We start from the raw sequence: 15,087 nt of genomic DNA, 5'->3' as shown, positions 1-15,087 counted from the left end.
TATGTTGTCCTCCATTTTGTCCTAAATTTTGTCCCCCATTTTGGCCTAAATTTTTGTCCTAAATATTGTCCTCCGTTTTGGCCTAAATCTCGTCCTCCATTTTATCCTAAATCTTGTCCTCCTTTTTGTCTTAAATTTTGTCCTCCATTTTGTCCTAAATCTCGTCCTTCATTTTGCCCTCAATTTTGTCCTCGATCTTGCCCTCCATTTTGGCCCAAATCTTGTCCTCCATCCCCTCCCCCTTTCCTACATTTTGTCCCGCTTTGGAGGTAGAGCAATTCTGGCCACAGCCCTCCTGGGAACTGAAGGACCAAACATGGACCTGGAGGACCAGGAGGGCCCTCGGTGGCCGCGTCAGGGCAGTGGGTGCAACAAGAGGGGCCTGGGTGGGCTGAGCCCTTTCCAGGTCCTGCCCAGAGAGCCACTGCTCCTCCTCCTCCTCCTCCTCCTCCTCCTTCCACGTCCTTCCTCCTCCTCCTCCTCCTCCTCCTCTCCAGCTCTAGCTGCCTCTCTCTGCCTCCTTCGTGGCGCCATGAGGCTGTGGGCGCTGCGCCTCCCCCGCCTCCCCCGGAGCCCCCTGGGCAGCCCCTCAGCCCCAGGCACCCAAGGGGCAAGCAGGGGACCCAGGGCCTTCCTGCTCCAGGGGCCTGCTGCCAGGAGCCCCCTCTCCTCCTCCTCTGCCCTCCTGAGCGCCCGGTGGATCAGCAGCAGCACCAGGGCGCTGGGCTCCAGCTCCAAGGAAGCAGCTCCTGGCTGGGCCTCCAGGTAAGGCGAAGAAGGCAAAGGGGCTCGGCGCTGCTGCCGTCTGATGCAAGAGGAGCCCAGGGGCCCAAGAGCTGGAGCAGGGGCAGCCACACTGCAGAAATAACCCGGCTTGGCAGCGCTTTTACTCTTTGTCTGGCTCTTTGCTATGGAATTCTGGGAGTTGGAGTATGTTGTGGGGCCCACAACATACCCCAACTCCCAGAATTCCATAGCAAAGAGCCAGACAAAGAGTTAAAGCCCTGCCATAACAGGTTATTGCTCCAGTGTGGATGCAGCCCAAGACTGCCAGGGCTCACTCTGCACTCCATATCTGATGTGTGTGTGTGTGTTTGTCAGGGCACAGGACCCTCATGAAACTGGGACCAAAAATAGGCAATAGTACACTTCTATACCGCTTCTCAGTGCGCTTAAGCATAGGCTTTTTTGAGTGGGTTTTTCGGGCTATGTGGCCATGTTCTAGCAGAGTTTATTCCTGAAGTTCACCAGCATCTGTGACTGGCATCTTCAGAGAATGCAGGCATGGAAAAGAGTGGTGTGTGTGTGTGTGTGTATATATATATATATATATGCACAGCGTGACCCTGGGTAGTGAGGAGTGATTTCCATGTGAATCTGTATATCACTGCTCCCTACCCAGGGTCACACAGTGTGTGTGTATGTATATTATATATTATATGTGTGTGTGTGTGTGTGTATGTATATCTCATCTCTCTTCCATGCCAGCATTCTCTGAAGATGTGAAGTCAAAGTTGACTGTACAGGTAAATTTATTAGACCAAATACAAGTGTAAAAACTATGTGAAATCGAAGGCTTTCATGGCCGGCATCCATAGTTTTTTGTGGGTTTCTTTGCACCATGTGGCCATGTTCTAGCAGAGTTTTCTCCTGATGTTTTGCCAGCATCTTTGGTGGGCATCTTCAGAGAAAGAAGATGCCAGCCACAGATGCTGGCAAAACGTCAAGAATAAACTCGGCTAGAAATGGCCAACGCAGCTACCTCTGAACTTTGTGGTTTGTGAATGAGTGGCTACAGTACAGGCATTTAACCATTGCACTGCCAGTATATGTAGCCCTCCCTCCCTGCCAAAAACAAACAAGCAAAAACTAACCTTAACTTGGGTCCAAAATACACTGTGGAAATAATCCAGTTTGACACTGCTTTAACTGCACTGGCTCACTGCTAGGGAAATCTGGAGATTGTAGCTTTGTGAGATACTCCACCTTCTCTGTCAGAAAGCTGTGGGGCCACAGCAGATAATAAATCTCTGGATTCCGTACCCCGGAGTCATGGAAGTTAAAATGGTGTCAAACTGGATTATTTCTCCATTGCAAATGGAGCTCTAGTGACTTGTGGCACCGCCAAGGCAAGGGAGGTTTATCCAGTATAAGCTGCAGCTTGGATGTAGCTGATGCCAAGACTGTAGTCTCTAGAAGCACTGGTTCCCAAACTTTGGTCCTCCAGTTGTTTTGGACAGCCAGCTTGGTCAGCTGTAAAGGAATCTGGATGCTGAAGTCCAAAACATCTGGAGAACCAAAGTCTGGGAATCACTGCATTTAAAGACTACTAATTTGAGATTGACTAGATTACCACACTACGCTCTTATAGTGTTACTATTCCACTCTTACTGCTCTGACTGCCTCTGTTGCATTCTGGAGTTTGTAGTTCAGTGAGGCCTAAGATCTCGCTGGCTGAGAATTCTAAATGCCCTTCTTCAACTACAAATCCCAGAATGCAACAGGAGGCAGCCAGAGCAGTTAGTGTTGTTGTTGTATGCCTTTAAGGAGCTTTTGACTTCTGGTGGCTCTAAGGTGACCCTATCATGGGGTTTTCTCAGCAAGCTTGGTTCAGTGAAGCTTTTTGCTTTTGCCTTCCCTTGAGGCTGAGAGTTTGTGACTTGTCCAAGGCCACCCAGTGGGTTTCACATTTTAATCAAATCCTGGTCTCCAGAGCCACCGTGGAACACTCAAACTGCTGTACCATGCTGGTTCTGCACTAATAGCATTGTCCCTCTGGAAATTACTATTGTTGTCATAAGTCAAAGGCTTGCCTCTTAGGATGCATCTACACTGTAGAGACAATGCAGTGTGACACCACTTTAAGTACGGTAGCTGCATCCTGTGGAATCCTGGGATTAGTACTTTCCCAAGGTCTTCAGTCTTCTCTGCCAAAGAGTGCCAGTGCCTCACTAAACTACAAATCCCAGGATTCCATAGGCTAGAGCCAGGCAATAGATAGGGCAATGTGGCTTATTTTGGCTTCTTGTTTTTGCAGCACAGTTTGCCAGCCTTTTCCTGTGTCATATAAAAGTCCTCTTTTCCTTTAAGAATAGCCCCTTAGGTGGCAATTAAAGCGGTGATGCTTTTCTCCCTAAATTTTTCTTGAACTGTTCTCTTCAGAACAAATACTGATCTCTCTGCCACCCTCTAATATTTGGCTGCTACAAACTGTACGTAAAGACAATTATGTTACAAGTATTGCATCTTTCTCCCCATGGAGCAAAAAAGTCCAAACTATGAAGTCTTCAGAATTTATGATTTGTTTGTCCCTGATCAGTGTGTTTCTTCTTAGCAACCTGAATTTACCTTTTTAAAAAATGATACAGTGTACCATATTATTTATGAAGAACAGCTTTGGCCAGTGAATTGCTCACATTTGAGAGACCTAATGCTTTGAAATTTACAAGATGGCTTTTTGCAGGCAGAAGCTGCCCATTTACATATTTCCCCAAAAAACATCAGCAGCAGCAACAAAACCAAAAAACTTCATTTGGCCCTCTGTATCCTCAGATTCTGAATCATCCATGGCTTGAAAATATTCAACAACAAAAAAAGTCCAAAAAGCAAACGTGGCAGTTACTCTTAGTACAGATGTTAGCAAATGAAACAGTCATAACCTAAAGCTCATTGAATTAGTGAACTTATCAAATATTGGTATAGAATTAATCACAGGGCAAACTCCTCTCCTGCTTAAGTTAGCACAGATCAGTCCTAAGTGGTTTGAATTAGAATAATAATAATAATAATAATAATAATAATTTATTTATAGCCTGCCCAATCACAAAGAATCAGGGTGGGTTACAACAGTAAAGAAATTACATAACATTTAACAATAGCAATAATAATAACATAACAAACCACAATAGCAATAAATAGCAAAAAATAAGAAAAAATACATAGCAAATAAAAACAATACAAAGAACAATGAAAAATATATGGCAATTAACATAGCAAATCAAAAATACAAAATTAATCCCCCTTTTGGCCCCCATCCCAATCCTAAAAATAAAACAGTATTCAACAATGCACAATCGAAACAACATTACAATCTAAATCCAGGAGAAAAAAAGAAAAAGGAGGGGACTAGGAGCTAGTGCCCAGATAATGCCCTCCCCCATGCTAAACACCCCTAAATGATGACTAAAGCCCAGGTGGAAAAGGGGGCAGAAGCTGCCTCTCGGCGTTAATCGGCGGGTAGTAAAAAAGGGAAGGGGTAGCAGCTTAAGACCTGCCGTCTCTCTGCCCTCCATAGTCCAGGGCCAAGACAAGGCTGGAGTCCAGGTGGAGAAAGGTGCAGAAACACGCCCACCGCACACACGGCAGAGTCCTTGGGCTGCTCTTGGTCTTCCAAGGGCCCCTTGCAGCCGGCATTTAATGGTGCCGCTCTCCAGACACGCCCACCACACACACGGCAGAGTCCTTGGGCTGCTCTTGGTCTTCCAAGGGCCCCTTGCAGCCGGCATTTAATGGTGCCGCTCTCCAGACACGCCCACCACACACACGGCAGAGTCCTTGGGCTGCTCTTGGTCTTCCAAGGGCCCCTTGCACCCAGCATTTAACGGTGCTGCTCTCCAGACATGCCCACCACACACACGGCAGACTCCTTGGGCTGCTCTTGGTCTTCCAAGGGCCCTTTGCAGCCAGCATTTAATGGTGCCGCTCTCCACACACGCCCACCACACACATAGCAGTCCTTGGGCTGCTCTTGGTAAAGAAAAGTGGCAGCTTCTCTGCTACTTGCAACAGCTTGTTATGTTATGCAAGCCAGGGCAAGTGTGTATGTCGGTGGGTTTACAGTCTTGACGCCACTTATAGGGGAAAATTAACTTTGTGGTCTCTAGGCTGGTGTAGCTAAGGGGCTGACTCCAGGCTCCTCTCAAGAGAATGGAAGGGCTTTGGATCCATCTGTGGCAATGCTGCCTCCAGCTACCCCAAAACATTGCATTTCATGGAACTTTTGTGGTCAGGTGTAGGTGTTACAAGCTGGTGCGTGGTATTTATGGTGAAAGTAAGTAGTTGTAATTGTTTTTGACCCGTGAAGATGATCATGTGATAGCTGGCAAGATGCATGAAAATGGTCATTGTTTGCCTTCTGTGGAGAGTCTAGCAGATCTTGTAAGCAGTTTACAAATTCGCAAGCAAGAAAGCATTCAGTACCTCACCCCCAGAAAATATTACTTTCTCTCCTTTCAGATAAGTGTACTTTGCTTTTTCTGCAGGGTGACATATCTCATTCCTGTACCTCCAACACTCTCATATGAGGCAGTTTTAGCTGAGAATGTAAGATTGGCCTAATATAACCGATTGAGCCATCTGGAGCCAACAAACTTTGTTGACAATAATGATGATTTTATTTTTTAGAGATATCATTGAGAGCTCAAAGAAAACCCTGAATTTATTGCAGAAGGAACATCCTGCACTGAAGCCAACACTCTCGGTTGTCCAGGTAAAAGAAACAAACACCCAAACACCAGTAAGAGCGAGCTACTTGGAGCAATGAACATGTGTTTTGTGAAATCAGGGGAAGCTGTAGCAGATAACAACATCAGTTATTATTATTATTATTATTATTATTATTAACCTTTATTTATGAAGCGCTGTAAATTTACACAGCGCTGTCAATACAATCTTTTTAGTTAGACGATTCCCTGCCCTCGGGCTTACAATCTAAAAAGACGACACAGAAGGAGAAGGGAGTGGTGGAGAGAAAGGGTAAGAGGTCCAGCAGTTCCTCTCTACCTCCAAGGCCTGGACCAAGGTAGATGGACTGGAGGGAGGGCTTGGCTTCATAATGGATGGTTAATCTTCTTCCAAGGAAAATACATACAGTACTCTCAAGTAGGATAATACATATACAGTACATAGCAATACAGGAAATGGTTTGATAAACAGGCACCAAAAGAACATCAAATAGTAAGCGACAATTATGCAATGCCTGGGAAGGCTTCTCTGTAGTGGTGGTGGTGGCAGTGATGGTGAAGTAAAACTCTTACTTTCAGATTGAAAGTGATAAACAACTAGAACATAATATGTCAGACAAATAAAGTTCAGATTATAGATCTGGCAATCTGTCCAGGAAAGCAGCCAAATGGCTTATTAAGCCAGCTAGTTTTTAAACAAACAAACCCCCAGATAGCAGAGTCAGTGCAAACAACACAGTCTTGGAGATTCAAAGCAGTATCAACAGAACGATTACCAAAAGAGTTATGAAACAGTCCAAGATTCAAGGTATCAGCTAGGCAGATCAATAAGGCAGTCCAAAGTCAAGGTTTCTGATGCCTTAACTCTCTGCCTTCCGGCACACAGACAGACAGAACACAATCTCTGGACAACAGCATACAGATGACAAAAAAGAAAAGGGAGGGGACTAGGAGCTGGTGGCGAGCCACAGGAGTTTACTGCATACCATGCAGCTGCGGACAAGTCTACATTGGGACCACCAAATGCAGTGTGCAAACAAGAATCAAGGAACACGAGAAACACTGCAGACTGGGCCAGCCAGAAAAATCAATAGTAGCAGAACATGCCACAAACCATCCTGGGCATAAAATACTGTTTGAAAACACTGAAATTCTGGACCATGCCAACCACTACCATGTCAGGATGCACAGGGAAGCCATTGAAATCCACAAACACCTGGACAATTTCAACAGGAAGAAGAATCCCTTAAAGTAAACAAAGTTTGGCTACCAATCCTGAAAGATAGCAAAATAAAGACTCAACAAATGCAAATGAGAAATCTCCCAGGGTCAGGGGTTTCCCAGCAGACAATGAGCACTAATCAAGCAGACATTAATCCTCTTGTGCAGACCCTCACACCCTGAGGACTGCCATCAGCAACAAACAATACACATGCAAATCACTCCTGCCTTTCCAGGCCACACAATATATATAGCCAAGTCCTTTCCAGGCAAACATTCTCTGAAGATGCCAGCCACAGTTGGCGAAATGTCAGGAAGAAACTCTACTAGAACATGGCCGCATAGCCCGAAAAACCCACAAAAAACTATACTTTGCTTTTTCTCCAGGGTGACATATCTCATTCCTGTACCTCTAGCACCCTCATATGAGGCAGTTTTAGCTGAGAATGTAAGACTGGCCTAATATAACCAATTGAGCCATCTGGCTGGATATGGATTTGAACTCAGGTTTTTGCTGGAGGTTAGTTATGCCTGTGTCAGAGGACTGGTGAATCCAGCCTGGATTTTATTGATTCTTTGAAAGAGCTACCCAACATGTTCAGAAAATTGGTTCACCACTTTGGCTAATTTCTTTAAAGTTCAGACTAAAATCCAGAGCTAATTCACTGCCTCAAAGACTGGGAGCCACCAGCTGCCATAGTGTCCCCATCTATAGTGTAACATTCTATCCACCACATTACACTTGCTCTTATGGCTAGTAGTTTAGTCTTCCAAATGAGACCATAATTTGTGTGTGAACTTTTTACAGCAATATTGCTAGACAGATGCTGGAGCTGTTTTTTAGATTGTGATGGAATGGAATTTTCAACATTGGCAGACAGGTTATTATTTTGATCTCCTGCAATTATGTGTTGTTGTTTTTTTACAAATCAATGAAAATACAATACATTGCACTTAAACTGATAATCACTATTGTCTTCATCCTCCAACTGAAGATGACAGCAATCTGAGTACCATGAAAGCAATAGCAAAATAACAAAATGATAGTTTAGTACACTTCTGATTGATTGTTCTTGAGGGGACCAGGAGTCTTGAAGAGTCCTAGTGTCCTTGTCATTTGTTTGGGGGGGGGGGTGAGACTCGGGGCCTGTACACACAGCCCAAATAGTCCATGCTGTCTCCCTTGGTCTCATGTCGTCCTGTCTGGACAATGCTGGCCATTAGCCCTGCCTCTGCCATGCAGGAACTCTCAATCAAAGCATCTGTAGGGGATGCTTTGATTGAGAGTTTCTGCATGGTAGGGGGTTGGACTGAATGGCTCTTGTGGTCTTTTCCAACTTTATGATTCCAGACCGGATGTTGATCCAGTGGATATGGCCTGAAAAGGGCATTAACTTTGTTGTGGAGTTTCTAGGAAACTTAATTGTGACAGCTGGCAGATTGGACAGCCCATATGCCCCATACCTGCCTATGCTGTCATCATGGCTGCTAAGAAGACCCTTGCTTTGGTCTGTGGATGGGGGCGCCTAGCCATTTGGGTGTAGCCAGACACCCCTTTTCTGACCTTACAAGCCGTGACGGGGGTCTTCTCAGCAGCCACAATGGCGGAGGCAGGTATGGGGCACATGGCGGCAGCAGGTCCATGGCACAGCTGTGGACAGGCCTGTAAACACCTGCCCATTGTCGTGCCAGCCCAGGAACTGACCCAAGTCCCTCTGTTTAGGCCCTCAGCCCTCCAGTTGAGTAATGGAAAGGCTTGAGCACCTTGTTCCGGGGTCCATGCTGTTAGCATTGTGAGAACAGCCCAAAAGCCATACACTGCTTCCTAGTCTTACCATTTGTCTGTAGAATGCTCCTGAAAACCATGCTAGTGTGCTTCAATTTGTATCTTGTCATGGCTTGCCTTGCTTCTGGATAACCACAAGAATGTGCAAACACAAGCATTGGTTTAAAAAAAACAAACAGCTGGGAGTGGGGCTTCTGAAGCCAAGCTTCTCAATGCCACAGAGATGCCCAAAGGTGCTTGATGGTGCAACACACTCTTCTTTCAGGCCTACTAAGGTTAAGTAACAGAAGGAATTGCTACTCAGTTCAGTTCGTCTGTCAGCCAGATTCATCTCCTAAAAGCCTTTAGTCACCATAAACATGCAACATAAATCAAGTGGAGGGATACATTTTTAAAAAACATATATTTTTATTAGTTGAAAGATACATTTTTGAAACATGTTTCCCACAACACTGAACCCTGCTTTGTGTAAGAAATCTATTGTATATAATCCAAAGGATACAAGGGAAAGGACAGGCTGCTTGCTCATGGAGAACTATCTGGAACACCTTATTAATGGAAAAGTTATCAGACAGGATCAACAGCCCCACCTTGTGTCACACTTCTTTTGAGGAGAAATGGTTACCCTTTTTGATGTTTGCTAATTCTTTAGAACACCCTCTTCTGCCACCGTCTCAACATTTCAACTTATGGAATGATGTTGTTTTCTGATTTGACCCATTTGCTCTATGATATGTATTGTATTCATGAATTTTTAACTTTTCTCAAGGGATTATGATTTTAATAAATATATTTTTAAAGTACTAAAAAAAACCAAGGGAAAACATAGAGGTCTAACACATAATACAATTCAAGCATTTCTTATGTTAAAAAAAAATCTCTAGAGCAATTCTAAATAAAGCCATGCCCTACTTAGGGAGCTGATATTTTTAGACTAGAGAAGATAAAGTTAAAAGGTGATATAATAGCCCTGTTTATGTAATTGAAGGGGTGTCATATTGAGGATTGAGCAAGCTTGTTTGCTACAGCTCCAGACAACAGGACCTGGAGCAGTGGATTCAAACTAGAAGAAAAGGGATTATATTCTAAACATTAGGAAGAACTTCCTGAAGTAAGAGCTGTTCGATGTTGGAATACACTCCTTCTGAGTGTGATGGAATCTTCTTCTTTGGAGGGTTTTAAACATAGGCTAGGTGGCCATCTGTTGAGGATGCTTTGATTCTGTGTTCCTGCATGGCAGGGGGTTAGACTGGATGGCCCTTGAGGTCTCTTCCAACTCTATGATTCTATATACTGTATCAGTGGCAGAATGATAAGAATCATAGAATTGGAAGGGATTGTAAGAGCCATATAGTCCAGCTCATTGTCATGCAGGAATACACAAGTGAAGTGCTTTTGGAAGATGGCCATCTTCTGTTTGAAGACCTCTAAAGAAGGGGAGGTGGGGAGAGTGTAGCCCTGGGGCCACATGAAAGCCCCACAATCACCTCAGACTGCCTTTTTTTCCTACCTTTGGAGTTGAATCCATTTTGGAAACCTCATAAAGTGGCAATTCACTTTTTAAATAGATTGCTCAGGCCTCAGGTGCTGTTTAATGTCAAAAAATACCAGTTTGCATAACCAGATGCCGAATTCTGTCTTCCTAATTGTTGTGGTGGTTGTGATTGCTATTGTTATTATTGCTGGCAGCAATAGCAGTAGTACATAAAATTGGCTCCCATACCTGCTGCAGTTGTGCATCCCTTCAGTATATAACAGATAAAGTCTTCCATCTTTTCCCAGCCACAAACATATACACAGCGCTTAATCTTTTACTCTATTACCCATTTCTGATGTAGGACTGATTGCCAGTTGTCAAAGAGCTACAGATTGCTTGCATTCATATTTCCCCTGAAGTTTTTGCTTACCCTGTGATATGTTTTCCCTCTCTCCTTTTCATCCCCTCAAGGTTGGCGATGATTATTTGGGGCAAGAAACAGTCAGAAACATTGCTGAAGAGGTGAGAATATAAAACATGATTCAATTCCTCACCTAATCCCCCCACCAGCTGAAAGATGATTGAGTTTGTAACAAATCATATGTTTCTTTTTCTTTGCAGATTGGTTTGAATATTGTTCATATTCGTCTTCCACATGACTGTACTGAAATGGAGGTAAACATTTTTATGACTTGAGTTCTTCACTTTTATTTTGTTGTTGGTCTGGTGCATTCTTCATCTGTGTCATTTTATTAATCTGAATCCAATGGAATGATTTCTGTTGGCTTAAACATGCTCAATTCTTATTCAATGTGACTATAAACAGTCTAAAGATATGATCCAAAACAGACAGGCCTGCTCAGAAATAAGTGTGTAGAATTCAACAAGGTTTGCTTTAAGTTTGTGAATATAGGATTACAAGTTTGGAGGACAAACTGGCCAATATAATTCAAGCTCCCAGCCTCTGGGGAGACAATGGCAAACCCCCTCTGAACAAATCTTGCTAATAAAACCCTATGTTCACTTTAGGGTCATCAAAAGTCAGAAACCACTTGAAGGCACACAACAACAACAACACCCTGAGCAAGACCAGCAGGAGCTGTACTGGATCTAAACCCTTCCCAATTTAGGAATGTGATCATATATTTAGGAATGTTGGCCCCTGGACTTACTTTTTGCCAGAATAGTTGCTGTGCCCCTAAACTGCAGAAGGTTTGCATCTGATATAACATGTCATCTCCATCCCTCTGCCCCTTCTTCACCCCCATCTTTGGCTCTTCTGCCAGCTAGTCTCAACTAGCAGAGCAGTTGTATTGCTTGATCAACCAACAAAAGGGGATTATACCAGCAAAAGGCCAGTTCAGCCAGCAGAAGAGGTTTTTCCTATTCCTCATCCTTTACAGAAGTTTCTGTTTTAGGATTGTGATGCTGCTTGTGGATAAATGCGCTTAAGATTGCAACTACACTGTCCATCCCGAGTTGTGTTTATTCAGATGTAAGTCACATTACATCTTTAGTCCCACTGAAGCAGCTGAACATGTAACTCAAGTAACTGGGATTGTGGACTGTAATGACTATCATTTAACTTTGCAAAAATAACCAGGGAATTCAGATTTAAGAACAATAGTCTTGCGATTTCATGTCAACTCCACAGCATATTATATGTTGCAGTTTCCTACATCATCTCATGAAACTGCAAGCACATTCTGTTTTGGGCTGTATGCTGTTTGGTGAAATGCTTTGCCTGTTAAAAATCTGCATTTCAGTAGAGTGTTCTACATTGCACTGCAGGGACATATTATTACCAGCATATTATTAAAAAGAATGGTCTTATTATGCAGCTAAATTGCTGTCATAAATTATTACAAATAGATAGGAATATAAAATATCAAAAAAGGAATATAAATAGAGCCAGATAAAAAAGGTGTTAATCTGAGTTTTTCTCATTAGTATTTAGTTAGTTAGTTAGTTGGATATTTTAATGATGCTAACATAGTACTCTCTCTTTAACACTATACAGTGATTCCACTTTAATTGCCCTGGCTGCATCCCGTGCAATCCTTGGGTTTGTAGTTTCTTGAGGCCCAATAGTTCTCTGGATGAAATTTTTAAATGCCCTTCCCTCAGGAATATTCTAAAAATAGTCCTAAATGCAATCCCATAGCCACTTAGTAAACTCCATCTGCATTGCTGACATAATCCCATTAGACACCACTTTAATTGTCATGACTCAGTGCTATGGAATTCTGGGAACTGCACTTTTATGAGATATTTAGCCTTTGCTGTCAGAGAGCTCTGGTCCACAACAAACTACAGTTTCCAGAATTCCATAGCATTGAGCCATGGCAGTTAACGTGGTGTCAAATTGAACAATTTCTGCATAGCAGAGGCAGCCTCAGTGAAACTTATTTCTGAAGAAACATATATAGGATTGTACTGAACAAAAGAACAGTTATATTGGATCAGATCAAAGGCCTATCTGATCCAGCATTTTGCTCACACAGTGGCCACTCAGTTGCCCAGGGAAAGCTTGCCTGCAGTATGTGAGTGCAACTGGACTCAAACTGGATTATTTCTGCAGTGTGTTTTGGACCTGAGTTAAGTTTTTTTTAGTGGGAGGGGTAAAGATATTGGTGCTTTTTCCCAATTTCATGGGGGTCCTGTGCCCCAAACCACACAGATGTGAAAGGCTGCCTGTATGCCTTTGTTTCAGTTTACAAGAGAAAAGTAGAATTAGTTTTCTTAATGGCTACACTTGTGTCTAAGACTACGAAATGTTTCTACAACTCCCACAATGGCACAGCCAGTTGGGAAAACATGCCTGTGGCTCATGGGGCAAGGAGGGATGGGGTGACTAATATCACAGAGCTGGGATGATGACCCCCACCATCTATTCTCATCATGGGCCACCCCAGCTTGGCTCCCATCAGACATAATAATTCTCTTTCCTGGAGCTGCCTCCAGGTGGCACTCTCTTCCCACCCCTAATGGGCTTCCTATCAGTCAGCAAATTTGTTCCTGAACATATGAATTCAAATGCAGAAAAATTCCATGTAAACAATGAATACTAATAATTGTTACAAATAACTTTCCTCTGTTATGATTGTGAAGCCATGTTTGGAACCATTGCTTGCATTCTTCCGTGCCACAATTATGTGTTTTTTAGCTTTATTTCCTTCTTTTTACTCAACACGTAACATTTTCTTGATTATACTTTTGAAGTGTGGTCACTACCGTGTCCTTCCCTTAGACTCTCTGCACTTCTGGATTGCTTTGTTTAATGGTCAAACTGATGGAAGCATAGTTTAGCTATGGACTAATTCTGTCTGTTTATGCAGCTTTGGGCCATTTAAAACCCATGGGCCACTTTTGCCCCCAACACATTTTTTCCTGGTCTCCAGAGCTGTCCACATGTTTATTTTTAACATAAAGATAGAAAATTCTGGAAACCTCAAGGAGGCACACTTTATCTTGAAATCACATTTTGTGCATGATGCATCTTCTTGAAAGGAGTTCAAAATGGAAAATTGAACTTTTGCCGTTTTTGGGTTCATTGGAATCTTGTGGTATGGTCCAGGGTGCTAGGAAAGAAAAATTACCTGTCATTGTTTAAGAATCGGGGTTGTTCTGATCCATTTTTTTTAACCTTGTTAAATTTTGTACTAAAAAGTCTGCATGAAAATGTGTGTGCATTTTTCCCTTTTCATGGAATAGAAATCTAAAAATTGTATACTTTAGGCAAAAGGAATATTAAAATCCACACATTAGAAGAAACACATGCATTTTATCAGAATGTCTGGATTTTTGTTCACATTTGTGCACAAAATTCAAGGAAGTGCAGAAACCAAACATGTTTTATTTTTGTTTTTGAAGTGAAAATTAGAGGGGGTTTTGTAACAAAATGCTAATCAAACAAATTTCTCCCCAATTTCTGTTCCTCTGCTTTACCTACTGGTACTTTTACCTGGCACCACCCTAATGTGATCTTTAAAACTATGTGATATAATATCACCTCACAGTTGTCCTATGGAATGTTGCATTTAGTACAAATTATTTCTGATAAATATCCCTAAACAGACTGTACAAGTCTGAACATGCCTATAGATGTATCTATACAGGTTATATGATATTAACTGTTTACTCCTGCTGTATTGTTCACCATGTGCAGGTAAAAGAAGAACAAGTCTTGCCCCATGGGCAAACTTTTCATATATTCTGCATCCAATCTTTCATTTTTTATTGTGCTCAAAGGGCAGGAAAATGTCTAATTAACAATTTGTAAGCTGCTCTGATAGCCTTTTGGCTGAAGATCAGGGTATAAATAAATAAATATTATTAGTTTTTTTATTATTATTAAATACTGAAGGCTGTTTTAAAATGCTGACTTTGAATCATTTTCTAGGTCATAGAAGAAATCATAAAGCTGAATGAGAACCCCAAAATCCATGGCCTTCTCCTTCATCTTGCCAACAAGTCATACACAAGCAATATAATGAATGCCATAAAGCCAGAGAAAGATGTAAATGGGTAAGTTTCAACTAGTACAAAACTAATTGTAGAGGTTTCAATTAAATACAGTAAATAAATACAAATGCATCAGAAGCAGGTACTGCAAAAATGCTTTTGTTATGTCTGGCATATCAGGCATAAGTAACCTGTTCAAACCCCTTTTTTCCAAGTTTGCTTCCTAGATTCCAGTCCTTTCTTATACAGGTTGAGTCTCCCTTATCTGAAACCAAAGGATCAGAGGTGCTTTGGCTTTTGGGTTTATTTATTTATTGGATTTTGGAATACCCATATTTGCATATACATACATAATGAGATATCTTGAAGATAGGACCCAAGTCTTAAGTACAAAATTCATTTACATTTCATGTACACCTTATGCGTATAGCCTGAAGATAATTTTATACAATATTTTAAATATTTTTTGTGCATAAAATAAAGTTTGTTTACACTGAACTATCAGAAAGTGAAAGTGTCACTATCTCAACCACCCATAAAAATGTTTTGGTTTTGGGAATTCTTTGAAATATAAGGGTGACTAGACCTGTGGTTGTGAATTTCCAATTCTGTTGATAACTTTGTATAATATATCTGCACAAAAGATGACAGAATCAACTATACAGGGAATATTATTC

The 15,087-nt window shown here is 42.1% G+C and overlaps 1 protein-coding gene across 1 annotated transcript in view; it reads left to right on the top strand.

Annotated features, from left to right (window-relative positions):
- Window positions 1–515: 515 nt before the first annotated feature.
- The window catches only part of LOC149311003 (monofunctional C1-tetrahydrofolate synthase, mitochondrial-like), a 185,099-nt gene continuing 170,527 nt past the window's right edge, over window positions 516–15,087 (top strand). Inside the window, exons 1-5 of the mRNA XM_089530194.1 lie at window positions 516–765; window positions 5,404–5,488; window positions 10,418–10,468; window positions 10,568–10,621; window positions 14,349–14,473. Of these exons, the coding sequence (XP_089386320.1) occupies window positions 533–765; window positions 5,404–5,488; window positions 10,418–10,468; window positions 10,568–10,621; window positions 14,349–14,473 (548 nt within the window). The 5' untranslated portion in view covers window positions 516–532. The remainder of the gene's footprint in view (window positions 766–5,403; window positions 5,489–10,417; window positions 10,469–10,567; window positions 10,622–14,348; window positions 14,474–15,087) is intronic.

The sequence above is a fragment of the Sceloporus occidentalis genome, unplaced genomic scaffold, assembly GCF_023333645.1.
Source record: "Sceloporus occidentalis isolate IW3139 unplaced genomic scaffold, rSceOcc1.0.p SCAF_6, whole genome shotgun sequence".
In the NCBI taxonomy this organism is placed as follows: domain Eukaryota; kingdom Metazoa; phylum Chordata; class Lepidosauria; order Squamata; family Phrynosomatidae; genus Sceloporus; species Sceloporus occidentalis.
The sequence above is the reverse complement of the archived record's forward strand: the minus strand, read 5'-3'. Positions and strand labels throughout refer to the sequence as shown.